The 23,898-nt window shown below is 56.8% G+C and overlaps 2 protein-coding genes and 1 non-coding gene across 6 annotated transcripts; 1 reads left to right on the plus strand and 2 right to left on the minus strand.

Moving 5' to 3' along the window:
• PPFIA3 (PTPRF interacting protein alpha 3) lies at positions 1 to 22,964 on the minus strand. 4 transcript variants are annotated; one of them, XM_032388330.1, is made up of 31 exons: positions 22,662 to 22,964; positions 18,644 to 18,728; positions 17,837 to 18,091; positions 17,466 to 17,567; positions 16,925 to 17,089; positions 16,492 to 16,566; positions 16,092 to 16,166; positions 15,538 to 15,759; positions 13,679 to 13,825; positions 13,437 to 13,571; positions 12,952 to 13,035; positions 12,665 to 12,796; positions 11,896 to 11,958; positions 11,664 to 11,743; positions 11,252 to 11,396; positions 10,519 to 10,706; positions 9,268 to 9,490; positions 8,212 to 8,375; positions 7,954 to 8,081; positions 7,114 to 7,207; positions 6,505 to 6,586; positions 5,638 to 5,838; positions 4,273 to 4,335; positions 4,084 to 4,110; positions 2,866 to 3,041; positions 2,355 to 2,452; positions 1,959 to 2,134; positions 1,803 to 1,871; positions 1,411 to 1,582; positions 881 to 952; positions 1 to 794 (listed from the first exon to the last, which is right to left on the minus strand). In XM_032388330.1, the coding sequence occupies exons 3-30, from the start codon at positions 18,074 to 18,076 to the stop codon at positions 894 to 896; spliced, it is 3,585 nt and encodes a 1,194-aa protein (XP_032244221.1). In that variant the 5' UTR covers positions 18,077 to 18,091; positions 18,644 to 18,728; positions 22,662 to 22,964; the 3' UTR covers positions 1 to 794; positions 881 to 893. The 4 variants fall into 4 exon arrangements, with proteins under 4 accessions (XP_032244221.1, XP_032244219.1, XP_032244218.1 ...); XM_032388328.1 differs by lacking the exon at positions 18,644 to 18,728 and adding an exon at positions 22,008 to 22,215; XM_032388327.1 differs by lacking the exon at positions 18,644 to 18,728.
• LOC116622504 lies at positions 6,675 to 6,781 on the minus strand. The gene has a single exon (XR_004297572.1). It is a non-coding gene; the product is annotated as a U6 spliceosomal RNA (small nuclear RNA).
• On the plus strand, positions 22,284 to 23,840 carry CUNH19orf73 (chromosome unknown C19orf73 homolog). The gene is given in 3 exon segments (XM_032388942.1): positions 22,284 to 22,379; positions 23,311 to 23,451; positions 23,453 to 23,840. Coding segments are annotated over 3 exon segments (447 nt in total). The 3' UTR covers positions 23,663 to 23,840.
• Positions 23,841 to 23,898: the final 58 nt, after the last annotated feature.

Here is a 23,898-nt window from a genome sequence, read left to right on the forward strand (position 1 = left end):
TTTTTGAAACAGTTCTCTTTACCCGTGATCACTGAGTGACACCTGGGGCAGGGAGGCCGACCAAGAGTCTCGGGCGAGGGCTCCCCCACCGTCCTCCCTCCCCCCACGCCACGTCGCCCAGTGGCATCGTGGAAAGAGGATTCTCCCATGCAAACCCCGGAGCCGGAGGGGAACCGGGAGCGCAGTTCTGCACCCCCTACCCCCGGGGCACGGACACGGCCACAGCACGGGGGGCGGAGAGGCCCCGGGGACACGAGACACTGGGGAGGAAGGGGGGACTCCGCCCGCAGCTGACCCCAGGCACCGGCGACCTGACGCGGCGGGGCGGGGATGAGTGGCACATGGGGCGAGGCTTGTAGCAGCGAGTCCCCCCTCCCCTCCTTTCGGACGAAGAAGGAAGACTTGGGCCCCGCGACTGGGGAGGAGAAAGGGGAGCGGGCAGCCTCTCCTAGCATGCGGCCCGGGAGGGAAGCCCCGCTCCCTTCCCGCGGGGAAAGGGCACCCATCTCCCATCGGAAACTGATCAATAAATTACAAAGTAGAGAAAAGGGAGGCGGAAGTTTGGGGCGGGATTTCTTCCTGCCCTCTTCGTTCCCCCTCTCAGTCCAGTTCGTGTGGTTTGGTCCAGGCCCAGTCCTTTTGTGAGGCGGGGACGCGCACTCCCCGCTCGTCTGTACAGATGGTCCGGTCCGCGGCGCGAGCTCCCCCGCCCGCTCTCCCCGGCGAGACCATACTCTGGGCAGGAGGGGGAACAGCCCAGCCTCTGGAAGATTCTTCCATCCGAGTGAGGTCACCTGCATTGACGCCGGGGCAGTACGTGGAGCAGTGAAAATCCATTGTGCCGCCCCGAACCCCCAAGGTCGCCCAGCACAGTCCTCACCTGGAGGCCTACACTAGCAGGAGTAGGTCCGGACCGAAACGCCGTCTGCCCGGGAGCTCCCAGAAGTCTGGCCTACAGGGAGAGCGAGCAGTGGTTTGGTCTGGTGCGCGCGTCACTCACACTCACACACACACACACACACACACACACACACACACACACACACGGCAGGGTTTCTCTGATCTTTAACCCCAAGCGCCCTCTCTTGGATTTCCCCTCCCGAAATGACAACGCTTGGCTCCACGCCGGGTTCCTTCCTTCCCCTTCCCGCAGCCTTGGATTCATCTCAGGTGCCACAGGTGACAGTGGGCCAACTCATTTCCCACTTCGGAAAGGGGGTGCGGGATTAATCCATTCCACACCCGGAGGAGGGAGTTGGCATACTGAGCAATCCATTCGTCATGGGTCGGGGAGAAAGGACTAGGCCATTTCAGAACTTGGAGGGAGGCTTCTGGAATGTAGAGTTGGTCCCTTTCCCACACGGAGCAAGGGGAAGGGGGGAGGGGCTGTCGCATCGGGGTGCCGCCCACCTTCGGGCTGCAGCTTGCGGAGAGGGAGCCCCGGAGATCCCAGGGCCCCCGCTGCGGCCGAACGAAAGTTGGGGGGCAACATCTCAGCTGAGTCGGGGGTTACGCCTCGTAGGTCCTTCTCTCGAAACATCTTCCGCCAGGATGGGGAGCGGCTGAAGGACTTGGCGCTGTCCTAGGTATAGGGGCCGGGCCGACGATGAGCGACCGGGGCCGGGTTCTGACTCAGCCCCTTCCTTTGACTCCACCCCTCTCGGGTTTCCGCCTTTAACCCCGCCCCTGCCCTAGTCCCGCCTCCAGCCGCCTCCCGCCGGCAAAGTCAAGCCCCACTCCTTCAGCTCAGACACTGCAGGTGCCGCTAGGAGCTGAGCCTCCAGGGCTGGGGCTGCGCCCACCTCGTCCAGCCGCCTGTCTGTGCCCAGGGAGATGAGGTTGCTGAATTCCTTCTCCAGGAGCTGCCGGGCCTGGGGACGAGAGGTGGAAGAAGGGTGGCAGCGTGCAGTCTGCGAGGTGGGGGTGCCCAGTGTGCCCCGGGCCGAGCCGCAGCTCACCTGCGCATTCTGCGTGGGGATCTGCAGGAGCAAGGCCAGGTCGGAGTAGTCGAAGGTCTCGTCCAGGGCCAGCAGCGCCCCGTGCACCCCGCTCTCCGTGAGGTTCGTAGCGAATTCCTTCAGTCCCAGCCCGGACACCCAACCCATGACCCGCTCATTGGACCACACCATCACGTCTGGGACAGAAGGGACTCTCAGCGCCGGTCGGTCCAATTTAGCCCACCTGTCACGGCCATTTCCTGTCCTGGCCACGCCCCCTGTGCTGGCTCCACCCCCTCGCAAAAGGCCCGGCGCTCCCCCTCCCCCCCCTTAATCATACCTCCTCCCCACCAGCCCCAAACTCCGCCACCTGGCTTGGGGGGTTGGGGGGCGGGGGACTCTTCTACGCCTACTCACCTCGGATCTGGGTCTGACTCTCTTCCCGCCTCCGCTCCAAGTCCTTCCGGTCATAATTGAGCCGTTTCAGGCACATGATCCCATAATGCAGACTCACCCTGAACAGTGGGGAAAGTGGGGTCACAGAGGAGCCTTCACAACCCCAATGGCTGCTGCTTCGCCCCTCCCCACTGGCTGTGGTCCTTCTGGGAAAGGTTGGGGAGTTGTCCCACTGGGTCGGTTTTCGGGATTGCTGACCTTCCCAGGATTTGGGGTATTTTCAACAGGCAGTTCCTATTGGATAACGTGGACAGGGTATGGGGTTAACGAGCCAAGCTGTCTGAGGATTTGGACTTTGCCTAGCGGGCCATCTCATTGGTGGAAGGGGCACAGAAGTCAGGATTTCCTGAGAATCCGGGCTAAAGGGCCAAAGATAGTCCCAGGACGTTCCCATCACCAGTCCCATTGGCCAAAGACTCTCTGGGAGTGAGGCTTTCCCTTGGACTGTCCCCACTGGCCAGGCAGCCCCCACCTGTGGAAGCTGTCCACCATCTTGAGTTGGCCCCGGAGCTCCTTCTTGTTAAGATGATCTAACATGCGGGCGTCCACCAGCGACTCCATGAAGTAGCTGCGGTATTGGGGCAGCCCCAGGCTGGGTAGCCAGTCGTTCCCCACCCACTCGTGGTTCATGTCACCATATGCCAGGATCTGGGGCCATGGGCAGGTGGGGGAAGGGTCAGGCCCTCTGACCCCTTCCCATGTATGTATGAGAGGGTTCACTCCTACCCCCTGACCCAAGGTGGTTCTTTTTCCACCCCACCTTAGGACATGGGTCAATCTCTGCTCAGGACAACGGACCAATCCAGGGGTCTCCTACTCCTTCATAATCACAGAATAGACCCTTGTCTACTCAAAGTGCGGTCCTTGGACCTGCGGCATCACCATCACCTGTGCACCGGCCAGAACTGTAGGATCTAGGACCCCACCCCAGGCTACGGAATCAGAAGCTGCATTCCCACCAGATCCTTCGGTTACCGGAACAGTAAGGGGTGAGAGGCACTAGTCTAGCATTCTCCCAGCTCAGAACAGTGGGTCAGTCCAACATCGCTTCTCCCCCAAGTCAGGACAACGGATTCTTCCAGTGTAGTTCTCCCCACAACAAACGATAATAGACCCGCCCATCACTCTTGCACGGTCCAAAAATACTAGTCTAATGCTACATCTGGCCCAGGACAGTATTCTGGATCAGCCCAAAGTCCTTCACTCCCTTTAGCGTAAGGAAACAATCAACACCGGCCCCCGACTGGAAACCAAGACCCTAGTCCAACCTAGTTCATCTATGAAAACAAAGTGTAGCTTCTCCTCCTCCCCGACTTCTCAGCGGGACCTGCGGCCCCTCCCCAGTATGCTTCCCCCTTGGCCCCAGTACACTGGAACAGTCCCACTCCCCCTCAATCATAGAGAAAAGGTCTCCCTCTAGTTACAGCAGTGGAACAGCCCCCGCAACCCCACGATAATGGAATGGCCCGAGCCCCACACTAACAATGGACTAGTCCAGGCTTTCCCCCTCAACCCCCTGAGCCCCACCAAGCCACAATGAGACGGGTCCAGAGCACGGCTCCACGCAGCGACCCCCGCGGTGATGATGGAACGCTCCCGCTGGGGGGGAGGGGGGGCTTGGGGAAGGAGGGGCGTGCATGCAGCGTGCACAACCTGTTCATGCGCCCACATCCCGCCCCGCGCCCCCTACCTGCTCCCAGCTGATCTCCTTGGTCTCCTGACCCGTTAGTGGGAAAAGGGGAGAGAAGGGGTGGGTTAAGGGGCAGGTGGAGGAGGGCGGGAGGGACGAACGGACCGACGAACACCAGAGATTCGCCCCCCCACCCCTCCGCAGGGAGAGTTAGTGCCACTCCCAAAGCCGCCGGCAGGGGTCACTCACAGGCTTGGTCGTGGCCGTAAGGGACTCCATCTCTTCGTGCGTCATCCACACGTTTCCTGTGGACTGAGGGGCGAGGGGTGTTATGGGGGTTGAGAGAAGGCTTCTGGATGGGGGAGGGGTGTTCCTAGAGGCCCAGGCCAGGTCCATTTATATACATTCTGCTTTCTGACTCAGGCCAGTTACTGCTCTGGGCCAGGCAGTGAAAGAAAAACCGAATGATCATTTATTGAGCACCTGCTGTATACCAGGCAAAAGAACATGGACTTTGAGGTCGGGCAAGTTCAGGTTTGAATTGGGGCCCTACCCGGGTATTTTGCTGTGTGGCCTTGGGCGCAACATCACCTCTCTGACCTCACATAGATGTATGTACAGAGTGACGTTCAGAATGAGGTGGCAGATACAGCAGTGGGGTGGGACAAAAGTTTGGGTGGGGGGTAAGGGATGTGTGTTCGCATTTACTGAGCACCTGCCCCCAACAGCCCCACGAGTTAGGACTTCATACATTGATTCAGACACTTATGTAGCTCCTCATGAGTACCAGGCACAGTTGTAGGGTCTGGGATACACGAGGGGAAATTTGAAAATAGACCGAAGAGATGAAATTGACAATAATGGTCACGTTCTTAGGTATAAGGGCGCGGTGGCTGCGTAGGAGAATGTTCTTATTGTTAGAAGATGCCCTGTGAAGTAATTTTTTGGGCTAACCAGTAATGATGTCCACAAATTACACTGGAGGGTCTCAGATACACACACAAACACACACACGCAAAGAGCGAGTCGGGCAAGGAGTTAACAATTGCTGAACTGGGCATAGCACACAGAAGTTTCGGCACGGAACAAAAGGATAAACTATTAGAAGGCCATAAACACTGTGGGGAAAAATTAGGTGTTAATGTGCTGGGGTGATGGGGCGAGTGATTAGTTTAGTTGTTGAGTTAGGGAGGCTTCTTGGAGGCAGTGACATTTGAGATGAGACCTCGAGGAGGAGGAGAGACAGGGGGAGAAGTGCTCTGAGGAAAGGGAACCAAGGAGTAGCACTAGCCAAGGAGCCGAGTCAGAGGTGGGTGGGGAGGAGAGGGGGGTGCCCTCATCAAGGACTTTGTAAGGAACCATATGCTTTTGAATTTTTCTCCCAGATGGGGTCTTGTCTGTGTAAGACAAGACCGAGGTTGAGGGGACGCAGGGAGACCTGAGAAGGGACTCCCCCACGCCACGACCCCCGAGATAATCCAATCCAGGTGAGACACAAGGCGGAGAGGGTCTGCGAGACAGATCTGGAGTGTGCGAGCCCAGGATTGGCTAGTCTGCAGGCAAGAGGCGGGGCCCCGAGGCAGCAAGGGTTGGGATTGGCCTGCAGACACTGACCGTGCGGGAGGAGGCGGGCGCTGAGGGCGAGGTGAGTGAGACCATCTCCTGGATGGCGAGGCGCAGCTTGAGCCGGTGCAGCGGGTTGCTGATGCCAATCTCCCGCTGGATCTCCGTGTCCGACAGGTTGGCCATGATGGCACCGCTCTTGACGTTGGCCCGGCAGGCGGCCACATACCATGCAGGCATGCCTACCCACAGCTGGACAGAAGGAAGGAGGGAAGCGGGGAGAGGGAAGGAAGAGACACACACGGAGAGGCAGAGACAATATTGAGGGAGACACCCGAGACAGAAAGAAAAGGAAAGAGGGAGATGGAGAGGTGGGAATGTTAGCGGTGAGAAGCGATAGAGATGGGGCAAGGCAAACAAGACAAGAGGGAGTCAGAGGGAGACACGGGGAATAAAGAGGGGGGGGGGATCAGAGGGTAACGCCAGAGTCACCGGGGAAAGAGGGGTGGAGAGAGAAAGAGGCAAAAGACATTGGGAGACAGACACGGGAAGACCCAGAGACATGGGAAGAAATGTGGGGAAGGACAAAAACACAGAGATGGGGAGAGAGGCAAAACAACAGACAGAGAATCCCATACAGTGAGAGAGAGATGTGGGAGACACAGAGAGAGACAACAGGACAGCAGGACCGAGGGGGCATGGTCAGAGGCGCAGGGGTGGGGGCACGAGGAGGAGGAAGCTGTTTAGATCAACAGGAAGGCTGACCTCCCCCAGGGCCTCATCCCCCTCCGCCCACCCCCACCCCACCCCCCATCCCAGGCTAGGAGGAGGATGCTGGGTGGCACCCAGTTACCCCTAGTGGCAGGGCCGTTACAGGAGTTGGGGATCAAGAGTCATGGCATTTCTGGACCCCAGTACCTCCAGCCAGGAGACCACAGTGGGCCCATCCCAAGCAGCAAAGGGCAGGCCCTGGCGGCAGGCCTCTTCCAGAAGTTCGTGCCTGGGGACAGAGGCCTAGTAGGGCAGGAGCTCTCAGGGACAGAGACCCCCAGCCGTCCTTTCCCACAAACCCCCTCTAAAGCACAGTTCTTTCAGTGGAATGCTTCATGAATTTGCCTGCCATCCTGGCGCAGAGGCCATGCTAATCTTCTCTGGATCGTTCCAATGTTAGTATATGGGCTGCCAAACTGAGCCCCCAAAGCACTTTTTATTAAGGTAGAAAACTTGGAAGAAGGTTTAAAAAAAGGGGCGCCTGGGCGGGCTCAATCATTAAGCGTCTGCCTTCGGCTCAGGTCATGATCCCAGGGTCCTGGGATCGAGCCCCGCATTGGGCTCTCTGCTCGGCGGGAGGCCTGCTTCTCCCTCTCCCACTCCCCCTGCTTGTGTTCCCTCTCTCGCTGTGTCTCTCTGTCAAATAAATAAATAAAATCTTAAAAAAAAAAAAAAAAGGTTTAAAAAAAAAAGTGAATCTCTGTAAGTGGTCTCCCCCATTCCCCCCCTGCCCACCCTATACACACACACACTCACTTCCTCTTGTTCCTTCGGTCCTTGTCTCCTGGGCCCGTCAGCTTGGCTAACCCCAGAGGGTCCGTGGCCAGTGTCTCGTCCGAGGGTGTTCCTGCTGAAGGCAGGGAGGGGCCAGAGTTTGGAGAGAATCAAGCAGGAAGGAGACTCTCTGGTGTCCAGGGTGCTGAGAAGGAGGCCAGCGACTTAGAGGCCCCGACGGAGTGATAAAGCCAAACAGGAACCAATTTCACCTCCCAGGCAGGGAATTGGAGACATCCCCAAAATGGGGCTGGATTCACTGGGCTGGCCTCGGTAAGGTGGCAGTGGGATACTGGTAACTGTTTAACCACCGGCTCCCCGGGAGGGAGGCAGGGAGGGAGGAATGGAGGTAGGGAGGGAGGGAAGGCGTATTTCCTGCTTTGTGTTTGCCAATTTCCATGGTGTAAAGAATCCCATTAATTTCAGGGTACCGATGTAAGGTCAGGCAGCCCATAAAACTCCAGAAAATTGAACTCTTGGCTTTCACAAGCCAGTATAAGCAGGCTCCAGCCCACCATCTGCCCTGCCTTTAGGTGGTCCTCTCTCTTTCCCTATTTAAAAAATAGGTAAATGCAATCATAAAATTCATTTAGCTCCCCACCTCCAGTCCCCCAGGCAGGCCTCAGAGTGCCTTGTCCTTGTCCCTCTTCCTTCCCTCTACCTCCACCAAGTCCTGCTTGCCCCTTTCACATCCTATGAATTATCAAATGAATGAAGACTCAGATGAATGTCAAGTGAAATTGTGAAAACAAAGAAGGAAGGAAGAGAGGAAGGAAAGAAGGGAGAGAGGAAGGGAGATAGGGTTGGCATCAGGGTCCTTACCCAGAGAAGAGCTGTCCCGGCCTGGAGGTCCCATTCGCCCTTTCTCCTTCTTGCCAAAGAGACGGCCTATGGATGACTTGATGCTCTTCTTCTTGGGGGCTTTGTGCAGGGAATCTGGGGTGCCTTCACTGGGTGAACAGGACGGAGTGAGGGCAGACCCCATCTGGGATGTCTCTTTTCCTCCCAAGTCCTTGTCTATTCCCCTGACACATCCTCCCGAGCAAACCCCTCCCCATCCCATCCATTGTCCCTGCTGACCTTCCCCGTGAGGGTCCCCCATCTTCCAGGGATCCCGCCTGCAGTGCCAAGGCCTGTGTCATTCTCTCAAGGCGGGCAGAGCGGGGAGTGGGAGGTGGGGTGTCTCCTGGGATGGCTGGCCCCTCCGCTCGTGGAGCCCCAGCCTCCTCCTTGGGGACATGATTCTGGGCACAGAAAGGCAGAGAGGCTGAAATGCATTGGAAGGGTCATGCTGGGGGCTCTTCATTAGTTGGGATATCTACCAGGGGGTGTCTGGGATGTCCCTGGTTTTGGGTACCACTTCTGAAGGTAGCCTAGATCAGATAGGGGTGAGTTGCAGAAACATAAAGGCAATGAGTCCGTCTGGAGCTTGAGCAGCCAGTTTTTATGTATCCTAGCTTTTGGTGTCAGGAGTGGGATCTGCTCAGACTATAGGAAAGCTAATCAGTTACACATTCTGCAAGCCAGAAAACTGGGTTTAAGGCAATAACATAGGGCTAATATGTCTTATTCCTCCTCAAAGATCAATTCCGAGGATCTAATATTAGCTCTCAAGTGTATGTTTAGTCACGGAAACCTTAAAAAAACAAAAAACAAAAAAACAAAACCTATGAAGAAACCTAATGCACACAACAGGTAAAAGCAGGCCAGATCGGGGGCGCCTGGGTGGCTCAGTCGTTAAGCGTCTGCCTTCGGCTCACGTCATGATCCCAGGGTCCTGGGATCGAGCCCCGCATCGGGCTCCCTGCTCAGTGGGAGGCCTGCTTCTCCCTCTCCCGCTCCCTCTGCTTGTGTTCCCTCTCTCGCTGTGTCTCTCTCTGTCCAATAAATAAATAAATTCTTAAAAAAAAAAAAAAAAAAAGGCCAGATCTGACTAAAGTACAAGTTAGGGTTCAGAAACCCTGTGGCTCAGCCTCCCCCCTTACACCCTTTAAGTTGGAACTTGTAGGAAAAGCTAAGGTTGCTTTTGAAAATCACTGGTGTGAGGGGTTTTTGTTGCTGTTGCTTGGGGAGCCCTGTCTCCGATCTCCCCCCTCCCCAGGCCACCCCACCAAAATGAGACTTCAGAACACTCACAGCTTTGTCGGTGCCCTCACGGGCAGGGCTAGGGGGTGCCAGACGGGGCGTTGAGTGGCCAGAGCTGGGAGGGGAGGGGCTGGCAAGGGTAGAGGTAGTGAGGGAGGGGGGCAGTGAGCAGCTACTGCGGTAGCGGCCCAGGGAGTCCAGGCCAGAACCAGACACCCGGCTCTCCAGCTCCTCTGCCCTTTGTTCCGTTGTCTCCTTCTCCTCTTGGATAAGCCTGAGGAGGGAAAGGGGGCAGACCAGGTGAGAGAACAGAGAGGCAAGCAATGGGAGACAGAGTCTGGGGATCCCAAAGGGCAGGTAGGCTGGGGGGGGGGGCGGGGGGGGTGGGGAAGAATTCTGAGGAAAGCATAATCAGGTTAGAGGGTCTTGATGGATTCATCACGGCCTCACAGGTTAAAGGGGAGTCAAGGGGTCATGATAGGCTCAGGAGGTCACTGGGAGATGAGGGACAACAGGAAGATCAGGGTCTGCATCAAGGCTCCCATGATGGTAACCACATGGTTCTATAAAGTCATAAAAAAGCTCACTATGGGAAAGAGGTCCAATTCCAAGGAGGAAAGAAAGAGCAAGATCATAATAAGATCGGGGGAGATCAGGGACTCTGAGGTCAACCTAGGATCTGGGAAGTTCATGGAGTCATCTGGTATGTGGATCAATACCTCAACTCGCAATGACTTTGGATGGAAAGTCGTGGTCATATTGGTATATTTCCCATGGAGAGTGTGTTGTTAGAGAATTGCCAAGGAGGGCAATTTCTGGGAAAGCAGGGTAGACCTTATGTTAGTGGGGGATTCGTGATAAATCGAGGATTCTTGTTATATTAAGTCGAAATTCTTGTTATCTTGAATTGAGGTTCTTGAAGTATTAGGATGAGATTCTTGGTGTTTGGGATTGGGGACCTTGTGTTGTGTTGAGATTCTTGAGGTTCTGGGAGACTCTGGGTACTAGCTGTGTGAAGCCATGACATCCAGGGTGTGCTGGAGGATTCTTGGTGTACTGGCTTGAGAACTTGGGTATTTGGGAATGCAGTCATTGGTGTATTGGGAAATTGTGAATACTGGATAGGGACTAGATAGATAGGAGACTTCTGGGTATATCTTGAGGATTCCTAGTTACTGGAGGGAGTGTTGGGCTGGGGGAGTTCCTTGAGGATAGTAAGAGAGGAGATGTGCTCAGGCCTTCAGAGGGGCTACAGGGTCAGCTCAGGCAGGGTGGAGAAGGACTGGGCCAGTCAGTGCTCACTTGATCTCCTTGTTGATGGCTTCCAGCTGCTCCTGAAGCATGATGGCGAGCGTCTGCACATCGGCCTGTCCACTGGGGGAGAGCAGCTCAGCCCCAAACATCCCCTCAGCCTCCTCCTCATCTGAGCCATCCAGCTCCCCAGGGAATGGGGGTGGCATGGACCCTGCAGGGGCAGACCGCTCCCACTCCTGTCTCTGTGTGGGGACAGAAGGATGTCAGGTGCTGGGGCTTCCCTCACCTCTACTGACCTTGTCCACCCTCCACGACCCTGCCTGTGTCCCCTGACAAAGACTGGCCTCACCTTGTGATCCAGCCCACACACTTTTCCCAGCCCAGCTTTGTCTCTTGACAAGTCCCTTTCCTTGACTGACTGCCCTATCCAGGACTCTACCCCGTCCCCTGATTCTACCATTTCCCTTGACCCAGGCTGCTTCCTTTCTTCACCTTGCACCCCCATTCTAGGATTCTACACCGTGCCCATCCCCCACTCACCGCCCCTCTCCCCACCTCATCATTCCGCTAAGGTTCTCACCACGTAGCAGGATATCCACATGAAGAGACGTCAGGCAAGTAGAGAGGATGGAGTTGCAGGAGGAAAAAAAAAGACAACATGGGTCCAGGAGATGCTGTTTCTCAGCCCAGTCCCCTTCCAGAGCCCCACGTATTAGACTCCATTTCCTACTGTTGCCCACCCACCCCCTGCTCAGTCCGGGCCCCAAAAGTGGCTGCTGACCTTGGAGGGCTCATCCTTGACCCCTGACCAGCGGCCCCTCTTGCCTGCCCGGCCACTGCCAGCCCCATAGGGGTCCAGGTGGGCACCAGAAGGTAATGTGGGTGCCTGGGAGTAACGGAGCTCCAGGGCACTGCCAGGGAGAGACCTGTGGCATGGAGAAGGCAGTCAGAGACCAAGGGGTCAGGGAAAGGGCAGAGAGGTCAGGCGTCATGGGAAAAGGCCTGGGGTCAGAGGACTGGGAGAGGGATCTGAAGTCAGAGGTCAGAGGCCATGAAGTCAGGTGTCAAGAGTAACAGGAGTCAGTGAAAGCCTTGGGAGGACAGGGGGGTGGGGAAGACTTGGAGATCAGAAAGGATGAGCTTGGCCAAGGGGGCTCCTATGAGCAAGGGTGAGGCAGAAGGACTAGTGTCACCTGGAGTAGGAGGATGGTGGCCTCCCCCGCAGCTGGTCGATCTCCATCTGCATCCGCTCCATCTCTGCCAAGAGCTGCTCCTGGTGGGAGGAAGTTGGAGGTGTCAGGTCAGAATCAGCCCTGTCCCTGAGGAATAGCCCCTCCCAGCCTGGCTAATGCCGTCCCCCAGCAATGCCTGCTCCATGTCCCCGGTCCTAGGCCCCCATGCCCTCTCCTCCAGACCCCTCCTTACCTTGTTGAGCAGCAGTTCATCCTGAAGCTTCTTCATGTTGGCAATCTCCTCGCTCAGTGAATTCTGTGGAGGACAGGGGTGCAGTGAGGGGGCGGAGCCTGGAAGAGGCATATCCTGGGGCTGTAAGTGTCCAGAGACTGGCCAAAGGTGACCCCAGGGGAATGAGGTGGGTGTGAGTGGTGAGCTGGAGGGCATGGGGCTTGTGGGGCCAAAGATGCATCTAAGGAAGGTAATGCCTGGGGGCCCCAGAATCCAGCATCCTGTGTAATAAAGATTCAAAGTTTGAGGGTCCAGGGACGCCTGAGTGGCTCAGTCAGTTGAGCATCTGACTCTTGGTTTCGTCTGGGGTCATGATCTCAGGGTCGTGAAATCAAGCCCTCCCCGCCCCCCCCCAATCGGGGCTCCGCGGTCAGTGGAAGTCTGCTTGAGATTCTCTCCCTCTTCCTTCCCCTCTGCCCCCACCCTTGCTGTCTAAAATAAATAAACAAATACATACATACATACATACATAAATAAATAAATAATCTTCAAAGTGTGAGAGTCCAAAGGGTCAGAGGCTTGGGGAAAAGCCAAGAACTCAAGGTATGGGTGCCCCAGGCTCTTGGGGTGTTTAGACCAGGTACAGACCCGAGAAGTCTGTTGAATTCAAATTCTAGATGCCCAGATTTGAGATCTCAACTAACGGTTTGGGGAAAGGTCTGGGGCCCCGGGATTGCGGCAAGATGAGGTCTAGGATTGCAGGTTACTTAAGTCTGGGGCTGGGGCACACCTTCTCCTCCAGCGCCCCCATGCGCTCCTTGAGGTGCAGCTGTAACCGTTCGTTGGACTCGCTCAGCAATTTGTCCACAGTCTCTGACAGCCGCTTATTGTGGTCATCGTTCATCTTCTCCCGCTGCCGGGCCTGCCCAAAGGACAGCGGGACAGGGATGCTCAAGCCCACCTGGCCCGGAGCACCGCCCCTGCTTTCAGCTCCCGCACCCCCAACTCTACCCCCTCATCTAAGCTCCGGCCTCAGCTTCAAAGCCCCACCCACCCTGCAGCCGGCCGCCCCCTCACCCGCTGCAGCTCCTGGTTCTTCTCCTCCAACTGGGCCTCCAGCTGCCGAAGCCGCTCCTCAAAATTCCCATGACGTTCCTCAGCCTAGTGGACAGGAAGCCAGCGGCATCTGACTTTGCCCCACTGGGACCCAGTCAGGCTCAGGCCCCGCCTCTTCCAAGGCTCGGCGCCAGGCCCCGCCCCCCGAGCCCCAGGCTCCTCCCCCGAGAGACTCCAGACCCCGCGCTAGGATTCGCGCCCTGTCCCCTCCTCGAGGTCTGTTCTGTCTCTTTTGCGTTCCAGGCCATCCTGTCAGTCCGGACTAGAGAACACCCCACAAACCTCCAGGCCCTGACCCCATTCCAAGTTCCCTCACTTTCCTAGACCCCCGGCCCCGCCCCTTTCCCCAGAATCCCAGCGGCAAGTTTCCTACCCCTCCAGCCTGAAGGCCCGGCCTCACCCCTCTACCCCACCCCCCCACACTCCCGCCCCAGGCCTCTCCTCACCTTGTTGAGCGCTGCCACGCGCTGGGCCAGCTGGGCCTCTATCTCGGGCAAGGTCTCCGCTTTCTGCAGGGTCTGCTGCAGCTTCTGCTTGGCGTCGTCCAACCACTCCGCCAGCTGCCGGCTCTTCTCCTCACTCTGAGGGGGGACGGAGATGGGGGTGGGGGGTGGAGGGGGAAGGAGAGGAGCTAGGTCACACAGGCCGCGGCCTCGCCCCCACGTCACCTCCCTGGCCGTGCCCCCACCTGCCGGTACAGCGACTCCTTGCTGGCCAGCTCGTTCTCCAGCTTGTCATTGGCATCGTGCAGAGACGTGGCCTCGCGCTGGGCACTCAGGTAGCGCTTCTCCAGGGTCGTGATGCGCTCCTCCATATCCTCCCGCTGCGCAAGCGCCTGCAGGGGTGGCCAAAGGTCACGTGGACGACAGCTCCCAAAAAGGCCCGGGGGTAGTGTGGGCTTAGAACCCTAGATCAGGCACCCCAGGGCATCCTGGGAAATGAAGTCTCCTGCTATCTGGGCGTCCGAATGGTGGAACCACCCCTGCCAAGAACTCCCAGGAATAGCCAACCTTAGGACCCCGACCACCCGAGAGTTAAAATGGTGGTACCTCACCTTCCATGAGCTTCTAGGGCTTACTGTCTTGGACCCTCCCCGTATGGACGATCTGAAGCCCATGGATGGGAAGTCTCCACTCTTCTTGGCCCACTCCCCTCAAAAATCCAGGCCTTAGGGGCGCCTGGCTGGGTCAGTCAGTAGAGCACGTGACTCCTGATCTTGGGGTCCTGAGTTCAAGCCCCACCTTGGGGTAAAGTTTACTTAAAAATAATAATAATATGGGGCGCCTGGGTGGCTCAGTCATTAAGCGTCTGCCTTCGGCTAAGGTTGTGATCCCAGGATCCTGGGATCGAGCCCCGCATCGGGCTCCCTGCTCCGCGGGAAGCCTGCTTCTCCCTCTCCCACTCCCCCTGCTTGTGTTCCCTCTCTCGCTGTGTCTCTCTCTCCATCAAATAAATAAATAAAATCTTTAAAATACTACTACTACTAATAATAAACTACCTCTAAAAAAAATTCCAGTTATATGCAACTGATGAATCACTAAATTCTACCTCTGAAGCTAATAGAAAGAAAGAAAGAAAGAAAGAAAGAAAGAAAGAAAGAAAGAAAGAAAGAAAGAAAGAAAAAATTAAAAAGAAAAAAATCCAGGCCTTAGATTTTTCAGCAACTTCTAGTACAGCCCAGGCTTAGAATCACAAAGCGAGTGCCCTAGGGTCTCATGAAAAACAAAAGTCCCTTCCACATGGGAAGAAACATCTCCCAAGAGCCCCAAGGTAGTGCAGGCTCAGAAAACCTAAGACAGGGCTCCAGGGTTTCGTGGAAGATGGACTTCTGTCTGGGAGCCCGTAAGGTTGGGCCACACTTCCCAACAGGGCCATCCAGGTTTAAAATCTGAGGTGAAAATCCCAATGGATGATGAAAAATAAAGTGCTCGCTCTTCTTTCTCATCCAATGACTTCCAGAATCCATACCCTAAATTTCCCAGCAGTCCCAGGGGCATAGGAATTAGGATCAAGGGGCCTAAGCCAGGATGGGGTGAAATGCAGAAAAAGGAGTCCAACTTAGAAGCACAAGAGTGGGGCGCCTGGGTGGCTCAGTCGGTTAAGCGTCTGCATTTGGCTCAGGTTGTGATCCTGGGGTCCTGGGATAGAGCCCCGCATTGGGCTCCCTGCTCAGCGGGGAGCCTGCTTCTCCCTTTCCCTCTGCCGTTCCCCCCCCACCCCTCCCCACTCATGCTCTTTCTCAAATAAATAAATAAAATCTTAAAAAAAAAAAAAAAGCACAAGAGAATTTCCCAATGATAACATATCTCGGACCAGTTATTGAACGCCTACCATGTATGTGTCATGTGCCAACCCTCTGGCAAGGCTCATAAATCCCATTCTACGGGTGAGCAAACTGAGGCTCAGAGAGGAGGAGAGTCCACACAGCTTGTGGACCGATTCCAGGTTCCACCATTCATGAGCTCTGTGACTTTGGGCAAAGGGGGATCGGGGAGGGTTAGGGGGAGGGAGGGACAGAGGGCAGCCCACCAGGGGCTCCGGCCTCACCTCCTTGAGGTCGCGCTGGAGCTTGGCGTTAGCTTCCTCGGCCTTACCCAGCTCGCGGTGGGCGGTGCCCAGCTCCTCCTCCAGCTGGCTCATCTGGCGGCACAACACCGCCAGGCGCTCCCGCAGCTGGCACACCTCCGCACGCTGCCGCTCCAGGGCCTCCTCCAGCTCTGCTGTGCGCCGGTTCGAATCCCCGCCGGGACCAAGGCCATTGGCAAGGGGCTGGAGTGGGACCAGTGAGAGAAGAAGGGACAGAACCCAGAGTGGGGAACACAGAGATACAGAGAGAATACAAGAGGAAAGTTGATGCAGGGGAGCGGGGTGGGGGGTGGGGGGTGGGAATCAAAGATCAGCCTGGAGGTCGCAGAAGTTAGCGAGGTGACTTGAATCAGAGGTCAAAGGCCAATAAGGGTCTTAGGACTTCAGATGTCATAGAGGCAGTGAGGATCATACCAAACATTAAAAGGACCATCACAAAGTCAGGGGGCTGAGTGGAGGTCACAGGGATGGGGATCCTTGAAGAGCAAGGGGGGCGAAGGACTTCCGCCTCTCACCTGCCCGTCCCCATCCTTGCCGGGCTCCTCCAGCCCCGACCGGCGCCTAGACAGCTGCTCTCGAAGGCTCAGTGTCTGGGAACGGGAAACAGAGATCAGGACAAAGGGAGTCCTAGAGCCCCCACTCTACTTCCCACTGGCACTGGTCCTGTTGGGGCCACCCCATCCCACACTCTGTCTTTAAACCCTGTGCCTTCATTGTATCTCTCCTTAGCTGCCCAGCGTGAAGAAGTCCACCCTTACTCTTCCCCCTAGCCTCCTTGTGGCGGTGTCCTCTAGAGCCCGAACTTTCCCCCTCCAACCATTTCCTCCATTGTCCGTTCTTTCCCTGAACCCACCCAATCAGCTCCACCCCATTGGTAGCTCCTTAGTCCCTCCTCCTTCTTGGCCACGCCCCCACCTCCTGATTGCTCAGCTCCAACTCCTCCTCTAGCACCGCCACCCGCTCCAGCGCCATCCGTAGCCGCTCCCGGACCTGGGGATGGGAGCGGGACAGAGTGAGATGGGGATCAGACACAATCTAGGACAGCTGACCGTGAGGCCGAACACCCCTGGGACGGCCTGATAGGCCGACATTAGCATTCCTCTACCTATAATGGGTGTGCAGCTCCAACCAGGTACCAAGGCAGCCCCACCCACCGGTAGTCCCCACCAAAATTCGTTTTTCAACCAGTCATTTCCCAATCTGAGTCGCCCGTCCCAATCAATCTCAGTCAACATTCTTCCCACTTAGGACATCCCCAACCAATCACAGACAGAATCTCTCCTATCCAGGACAGTCCCAGCCAACCACGGGCTTAGGTTCTGCATCCAGGCTCTTCTGTTTCTCATACCTTCTCATCCAGGGCCTTGTGGTGCTCGAAGAGGGATTTTAGAGCCTTGAGCACCTCCACCTCAGAAGAGACCCCACCCGGGGACTGGGCCTGGCGCTTTACCACGGTCATGCGCAGTGACCTCTCGTGCCTGGACACCAGGCATTCCAGGTGTTCAAGGAGAAGCTACAGGGTTAGGTCACCGGGCCAAGGAAAAGAGGCAAGGGAAGAGAGGCAGGGTCGAGGACAAGGGTGGTCCAGACAGGTGGGGCGGACACATGGAGGAAGAGTGGAGCCAAGCAAAGGGGTAAGGAGAGAGGTCAGGAAGAGAGAGGGATATCAGAGGTAGGGCCATGGTCCAGGAAGGAATGGTGTAGGAAAAGAACAATTATGGAGATAAGGGAGGAGACGTGAAGGAAGGAGGGAACCAGAGGAGACCAGCCGGGAAGTGGAAGCAGGGAGGAGAAGACAGGAAGGCAAGATGGGTAAAAAAAGATGGGTCAGGCTGCAACACCTCGTGGCTCCGCCCACCCCGCTTAGGCCCCGCCCCCACGCCCCTCACCCGCGTGTTGTTGCGCTCCGCCTTCAGCTCTGCAATCTCTTCCTCCCGCTCCAGCAGCTGCTCCCGACACAAGTTCAGCTCTTTCGTCAGAGCCGCAAACTCCTGTCCAGATGTGGGTAGGATCCGGACAATTAGATCAATCCTTTCCCCATGTCCCTCATTACACAGGCCCGGAAGTTTGAAGGCCCCGCCCCTCCCCGCTAAATCCCGCCCCTTCCAGAGGTTCAGGCCCCGCCCATCACCGGCAAGCGCCCGCCCCATGCACTCCTCCCTTTGACGCGCCAGGTCCCGCCCCTTCCGGACCGCCCTCTCCGCGCCTTCGGCGGTCGAGGTCCCGCCTCCCGCAGGCCCCGCCCGGGTCCCGCCCAGACCTGGGGCAGAGCGATGCTGAGCTGGCGCTGCAGCGAGTCCTTCTCGTGGCCCAGCTCGCGCAGCCGCAACTGCGCCGTAGCCAGCCCGTCCTGCGCCTCGCGCAGCGTCTCCAGCAGGCGCTCGCGCTCCGTGAGCATCGTGACCATAAGGCGCTCCAGCTCGCCGCCCGCCTCGTCCGGGCCCAGCGCCGAGCCCCGCCGGCCATCCTCGCTGATGGTGGGCATCACCTCGCACATCATGGCGGCGGTGCTGGCCTGCGGGAGTGGGGAGGGGGCAGGGAACAGAGACCGGCCTCGTCGAGGCACTGGCAGAGAAACTGAGGCACGGCCCCTGGGATACTCCATAGTGGAAGCTGAGGTGGGGCAACCCAGGCATTGTACAGAAGAAACTGGGGCCCATCCATTCTGCTCATGGCACAGGATTAACTGAAACCCACCAGGCCCTGGCAGCAAATCTAGGACCAGCCTAGTCAGAGAAACCAAAGCCAGGTGACCCATTGCCTGAGTCAATGTGGGAAAATCAGTCTACCTATTCTGACCCTGCTGGGAATGCCCATTAACCCACCGCATGAGTAAGAAGACAAGCCCAGCTGAGAACCATGCCTTCAGGAGGTCAAAGAACTGGGGCCACAGAATTAGGTCATTGGTACCAGTACAGGGTCACAGGGATGGTCCTCATCTATCCAGCCCAACTCCTGCCCCCAATGTCCCAGATATCTGGACCCCAGCTCCAAAAGAATCTAAAAGCCACTCCACTTGCTAGCCATCTCCCTCAACCCAGGAGTCCAAGATCCAGCTCCCTCCTACCTCAGGCCACAGGAGGCTGGGTCCCCAATTCCCTTCTCTCCCCTAGACCCCGGAGTCTGAGCCTTCAGCCACCTCTTCCCCAATCCTGGGGGTCAGACAGGGACACAAGAATCTGAGTTTTCAACCTCCAACCTCAGACCCAGAAATCCCAGTCTTCAGACCCCTCTTCCCCCAGAACCCCAGAGTCCAGGCCCCCAGGACCCAGGAATCTAGGTGCATGAGCCGTGGGCGGAGATGAAGGGAGGTCTCCTGAGCCGCTCCCTCCACACACATCAGGTCAGACGGGTCCATCTGGCCTGGTCGAAAGCAGGAGAGACTTTCACTCTATTCCCTCCTTTCCTTCTCTCCCTCCAGGCAGCGGCATAACCGGTTCTGACAGTGAATAGTTCCCAGCCCCACCCAGTGTGCACACTATGTCCAAAACCTGGAACTGGGGTCTTGGACTTCAATGAGAAGAGGAGGGGATGGAGGGCCCTGGAACCTGGGAGTGAAGGCAGCTAGATGCCTACACCCTTGGGTCTTTGCCAGCACTCAGAGGCCAGATTTAAGACAATATTTATAAGGAGAGAAGTCAAAAACCAACATGGTATCTAAAATCCAGAACCTACTCTGGAGATGCAACACAGGATGTTTCCGAGAAGCTGCTCTAGAACTTCAAATTCACTGAGAAGGACATAAAATTTAGCAAGGCTGGGTGTAGGATCTAGAAAGCCATGGCATGAAGACAGTACAGAGTGCAGAAAGGACATGTGTTTCCACAGGTACAGTGCGCTTGGGGTAAAATCTTCACATAGGGCCAAGTAGAGGGGCATATTCTAGAACCTAGGTCTGGAACCTGAACCAGTCAAAAACAATCCAATAAATGAAAGAGTGGTCTGGGTCACTGAAGAACCCCAAACACAGAGGGGAGCAAGATGATACCTAAGAACATACCTAATGTAACACATGACAAACCTAGTCAGGAGACATCTAGAACTCAGAAGCTACCAGGGATGCAGGTGTAACAAAGAATATAGCAGGGATCACACTCTTGGTGTTATCATGTGTCTAGGTGACAGACAGAAGGCAAAAGATAGACACTAGAATTCAGAACATTCCCTGGAGGTGGGGGGAAAAACCCTAGAAAGTAGCAAGGAGTTTGCCTGGAACTTAAAAGTGCCTGGGGGAAGATTCAGAAGCATGCTGGGAATTGAGAATTTACTGGCATAAGGACTGAGCTGGCAAAGGAAGGGGGGAGAGATGTTCTGGAAATGAGGACATTTCTAGCTGAAGACTCCAAAAGAGGAGATGAGCCTAGAGCATGCTTAGAATGCTTAAGTGCCAGATGGAGGAGGAAGCCCACAGTCCTCCAGGAGATAAGTTCTAAACGAAGGTCACATTAGGGAAAAGATGGACAGAAAAGGTGGGAATGGATGGGCCTAGAATCTAGTACCTGAAAAAGGAAGATGCACTACATTTCAGTGAGAATCCTTTAGATTTAAGACTGTAGAAGTGGATGGAACCTAAAATAAGAAAGTACATTTTAAAATTGATAGTGCAGGGGCGCCTGGGTGGCTCAGTTGTTAAGCGTCTGCCTTCGGCTCAGGTCATGATCCCAGGGTCCTGGGATCGAGCCCCGCATCGAGCCCCGCATCGAGCTCCCTGCTCGGCGGGAGGCCTGCTTCTCCCTCTCCCACTCCCCCTGCTTGTGTTCCCTCTCTCGCTGTGTCTCTCTGTCAAATAAATAAATAAAATCTTTTTAAAAATAAATAAATCGGGGCGCCTGGGTGGCTCAGTTTTTGAGCGTCTGCCTTTGGCTCAGGTCGTGATCCTGGGGTCCTGGGATCGAGCCCCTCATCGGGCTCCCTGCTCAGCAGGGAGCCTGCTTCTCCCTCTCCCACTGCCCCCTGCTTGTGTTCCCTCTCTCACTGTCTCTCTGTCAAATAAATAAATAGAATCTTTAAAAAAAAATAAAATAAAATAAAGTAAAATAAATAAATAAATAAATAAAATTGATAGTGCAATTTGGAGAAAGGGTAGAGCACATAATTGGAACACACATATTCTACACAGAATGTAGAATGCCCCTGGGAGGAGAACAGAATCTAGAACAATGCCAAGGATGTGGCTGGAACCTAGAACACACCTAAAATAAAATTTTAGCAGAGAATAAGCAAGTACTGGTTTCTAAAAATTTGGAACATATGTGAGGAGAAGGTGGGATCAGAATTTGGTTTGGGGGCATTATCAAGACATTTGAATTCCCCTGGGGAAATACATGCCTAGATTTTAGCATCTAACCTAGAACTGAAAACATTCCGTGGGTGAAAACAGAACAGAGATATTGACTGAGAGCGTTCTAAGATTTAGATTTAGAAAGAATCTAAGAATTATAAAGAATCTAATTTCTAAGATTTAGAAAGAATCTAGAGCATTGCAAGGGCACAGTTTAACTGGCAATATGGAAGATAGTGGATAGGTTCTAGATCATCTAATGAACCTAGGTCACAGAACACATCTAGAGGAAGGGGTCTATGTTTGGCTCATCAGCCTGAGAAGGTGTACTCAGAGGATGGGACATCATGACAGAAACATCATGATGGGGTGCTGGAAACATCTCAAGAACCTGGGTCTCAGGGAATAGAGAAGAGAACCCTCAGGGAGCCCAGTGCCTGAGATGATATGGGGATGAGGCAGGGGTTTGTTAAGGCCACTAGAGATGTCAAGTTGATGGGGGTTGTGAGGCTGGGGGGACCTGGGTCCCTAAGAGTAAAAGCTAACAGGCTAGATACTTGGTGGGGGCCTGGACTCCTGAATAGTTGTGGAGATAAAGGACAGGGGATGGAAGCTTGGAGCCTGAGTCCTTGTTGGGAAGGAGGATTGTGGCAGATGGTTTTGGTGGGCAACACGGAAGCTGGGGTCTGAACTCCTGGGTCCCTGAGGGGATGCAGGACCAGAGACAAAGCATCTAGGTCTCCAAGGGGGAAGGTGGGCAGAAGCCAGAGATTTGCTTTAAGAACTGCATTCCAAGCCCCTGAAAGGGAGAGAGTCATGGTGCCTGAATCCCTAAGCAGGCAGTGCTGGGGTGTCAGGAAGCTGGGTATATTTGCCTGAGGGGCACAGGGGCTGTTGAACTGGGTCTCTAAAGGGGGCAAGAGCTGGGAAACTGGATTCCCAGGTCCTGAGCGAGTGGGGGCTACCAGCTGGGGCCTTCAGACAGGCGGGGTGAGCACCGACAGGGCTTCCAGAGCCAGGTGGGAGCTAGATCCCTGGATGCCAAGGTCCCTAAGGTGGACCAGGCAGAAACATTCAGAAGCCCTGACTCCTCAAGAAACAGCTGGGGTCCCAGAAACCTGGGGGACTGAGGACGAGACGAGAGGCTCACCAGAGGAACCCTGAGGCCCAGGCGCCCGGGTTGCAGAGGGCCCCGGGTATCTCCGGGTCAAAGGCGCGGCGGGGGGTATTCCCCGAACCGCAGGCGCCCCCTCCCCGGCGGCAGCAGCAGCAGGAGGTGGGGGAGGTGAGGCTGCCGAGTGCGCTGACCATGGACAGCTCCAGAGCGGGCCTGTGTCCAGGGCGGCTGCCGAGCGGGCCTGGACCGAGGGAGGAGGCTGGCTGTTCAAGCTGGAGATGGGCAGACCGGGTGCACGAATAGGGGACGATGCACACCCGACGGGGGGCAGCTGGCCCTAGCTGGGGGTCTGACACAGCCACGGCAGGTGTCTGGAGCTCCCGGGAATGGGCCGAGGAGGAGGATGTAGGTCCAGAGGGGGCTGCCGGAGCTGAACTGGGAAATCCAGGCTCCTGGGCCCTGGACGAGGCGCAAGGCGGCAGTACGCCTGGGATTCTAGGGTTCGGTTGGGGACTCTGAGAGCCGGGAGGGGCACGCCTGAGTCTCTGTGGTTGGGCTGTGAAATCTGGGCTCCGGAGCCCCCGGGGATAAAGAAGGGAGTCCAGGATCTCGGGAAGGCGAGGGAGGCTCGGCGAGGGGTCCCCGGGGTGGGCGCTGCCAAGCGGGCTGGGCCGGGCTCTTACCTACCTGGTCCGCGGCGGCTGCGGGCGGAGCTGGGCTGCAGGAGGGACGTGGGGTGGGGTGGGGGGACCGGGCGGGGCCCCTGGCGGCGGCCGGGGCCCGAATCTGTGGCTCCGGAGCCCTGTCTCCGCCGCTCGCGCGGGCTCCGCGTCTCTGGCTCCGGCTTGGGCGCTGGGGACCCCCCCTCCCCCTCACGGTCTAACAGCCCTCTACCCCCTAAAATAGCCCCCTGCCCCTATCACCGTTCAGCCTCCCCCCCGCGAGGCCGCAGCCGCCAGATCCAGGGGTGCCCACCAGCGCCCCCCAACTCCCACCTCCCCCCCAAAAAAATTCCTCCTCCCTCCCCCCCCACAGCTCCCGTGCGGTCGTGGCCCCTTTAACAGGAGACTGACAGACGGCTCTGAATGGCCAATGGGAGGCGTTGTCGGCGCCGGCCGGTGGCTAAACCCCGCCTCCGCACGGACTGGGAGGGGTCGCGCGGGCGGAGAGCGGAAGGCGGGGCTCGAAGAGCGCCGGCCAATAAGCGCGCGGCGTGCGGCGGCTGGGGCGGGAGGCGGAGCCCGGCAGGGGGATGATGTCACCTGGAGCTAGTGGCGCGCGGCGTGGAATGCGAGTTGCGACCCCGGATCCCGGAGGTGGCGCGCGCCGGCCCTAGCGCCGCACGGGACGCGAGGGCTGGACCGGCGGTGAGGTGGGAGTAAAGGTTGGATTTTAAGGCGGGGGCGGCTCCCGGAGACACGCGCTCAGGTTGGAAGGTGGGGTGAATGCCGGGTCGGCGAGTGCACCTTGTTCTGCACCCCCTGCGCCCACCTCGGGAACTGCACGCGGCACCCCCACCTCCCACGCTGATGATAGTACGGCCTGCAGGGCTCCCCTGGCGAACGAAGCTTATGGTTCGCTCCACCCCGCCCACACAGAGGCCGCCCACCGGCTCTGCAGCTTCTCAGGACTCCTCTGTCAGATCAATTACAGAAGGGGCTTGGCCTTCGCCCTCGGTCTGTCTTTAAGGGCAGGGGGCGTTGTCTTCGGTTATGACCCCGCACTCGGACCCAGACAGGGACCCAGCCTCCGCCTTGGACTTATGCCTAGGAAGCCGGCCAGCCTCCGCCTTCAGACCTTGGGGGAAAGTCTCTACCTCTGCTCTCAGACTCGGAAAAGGGTTTCTTCCGGACCTGCTCTAGACTTCAGCTTCTCTCCCTTCCCCACATCCCAAGACACTCTAACCCCAGGATGCAGGACAGAC

Source organism: Phoca vitulina, unplaced genomic scaffold, assembly GCF_004348235.1.
Source record: "Phoca vitulina isolate PV1807 unplaced genomic scaffold, GSC_HSeal_1.0 scaffold52, whole genome shotgun sequence".
NCBI classification, from domain to species: domain Eukaryota; kingdom Metazoa; phylum Chordata; class Mammalia; order Carnivora; family Phocidae; genus Phoca; species Phoca vitulina.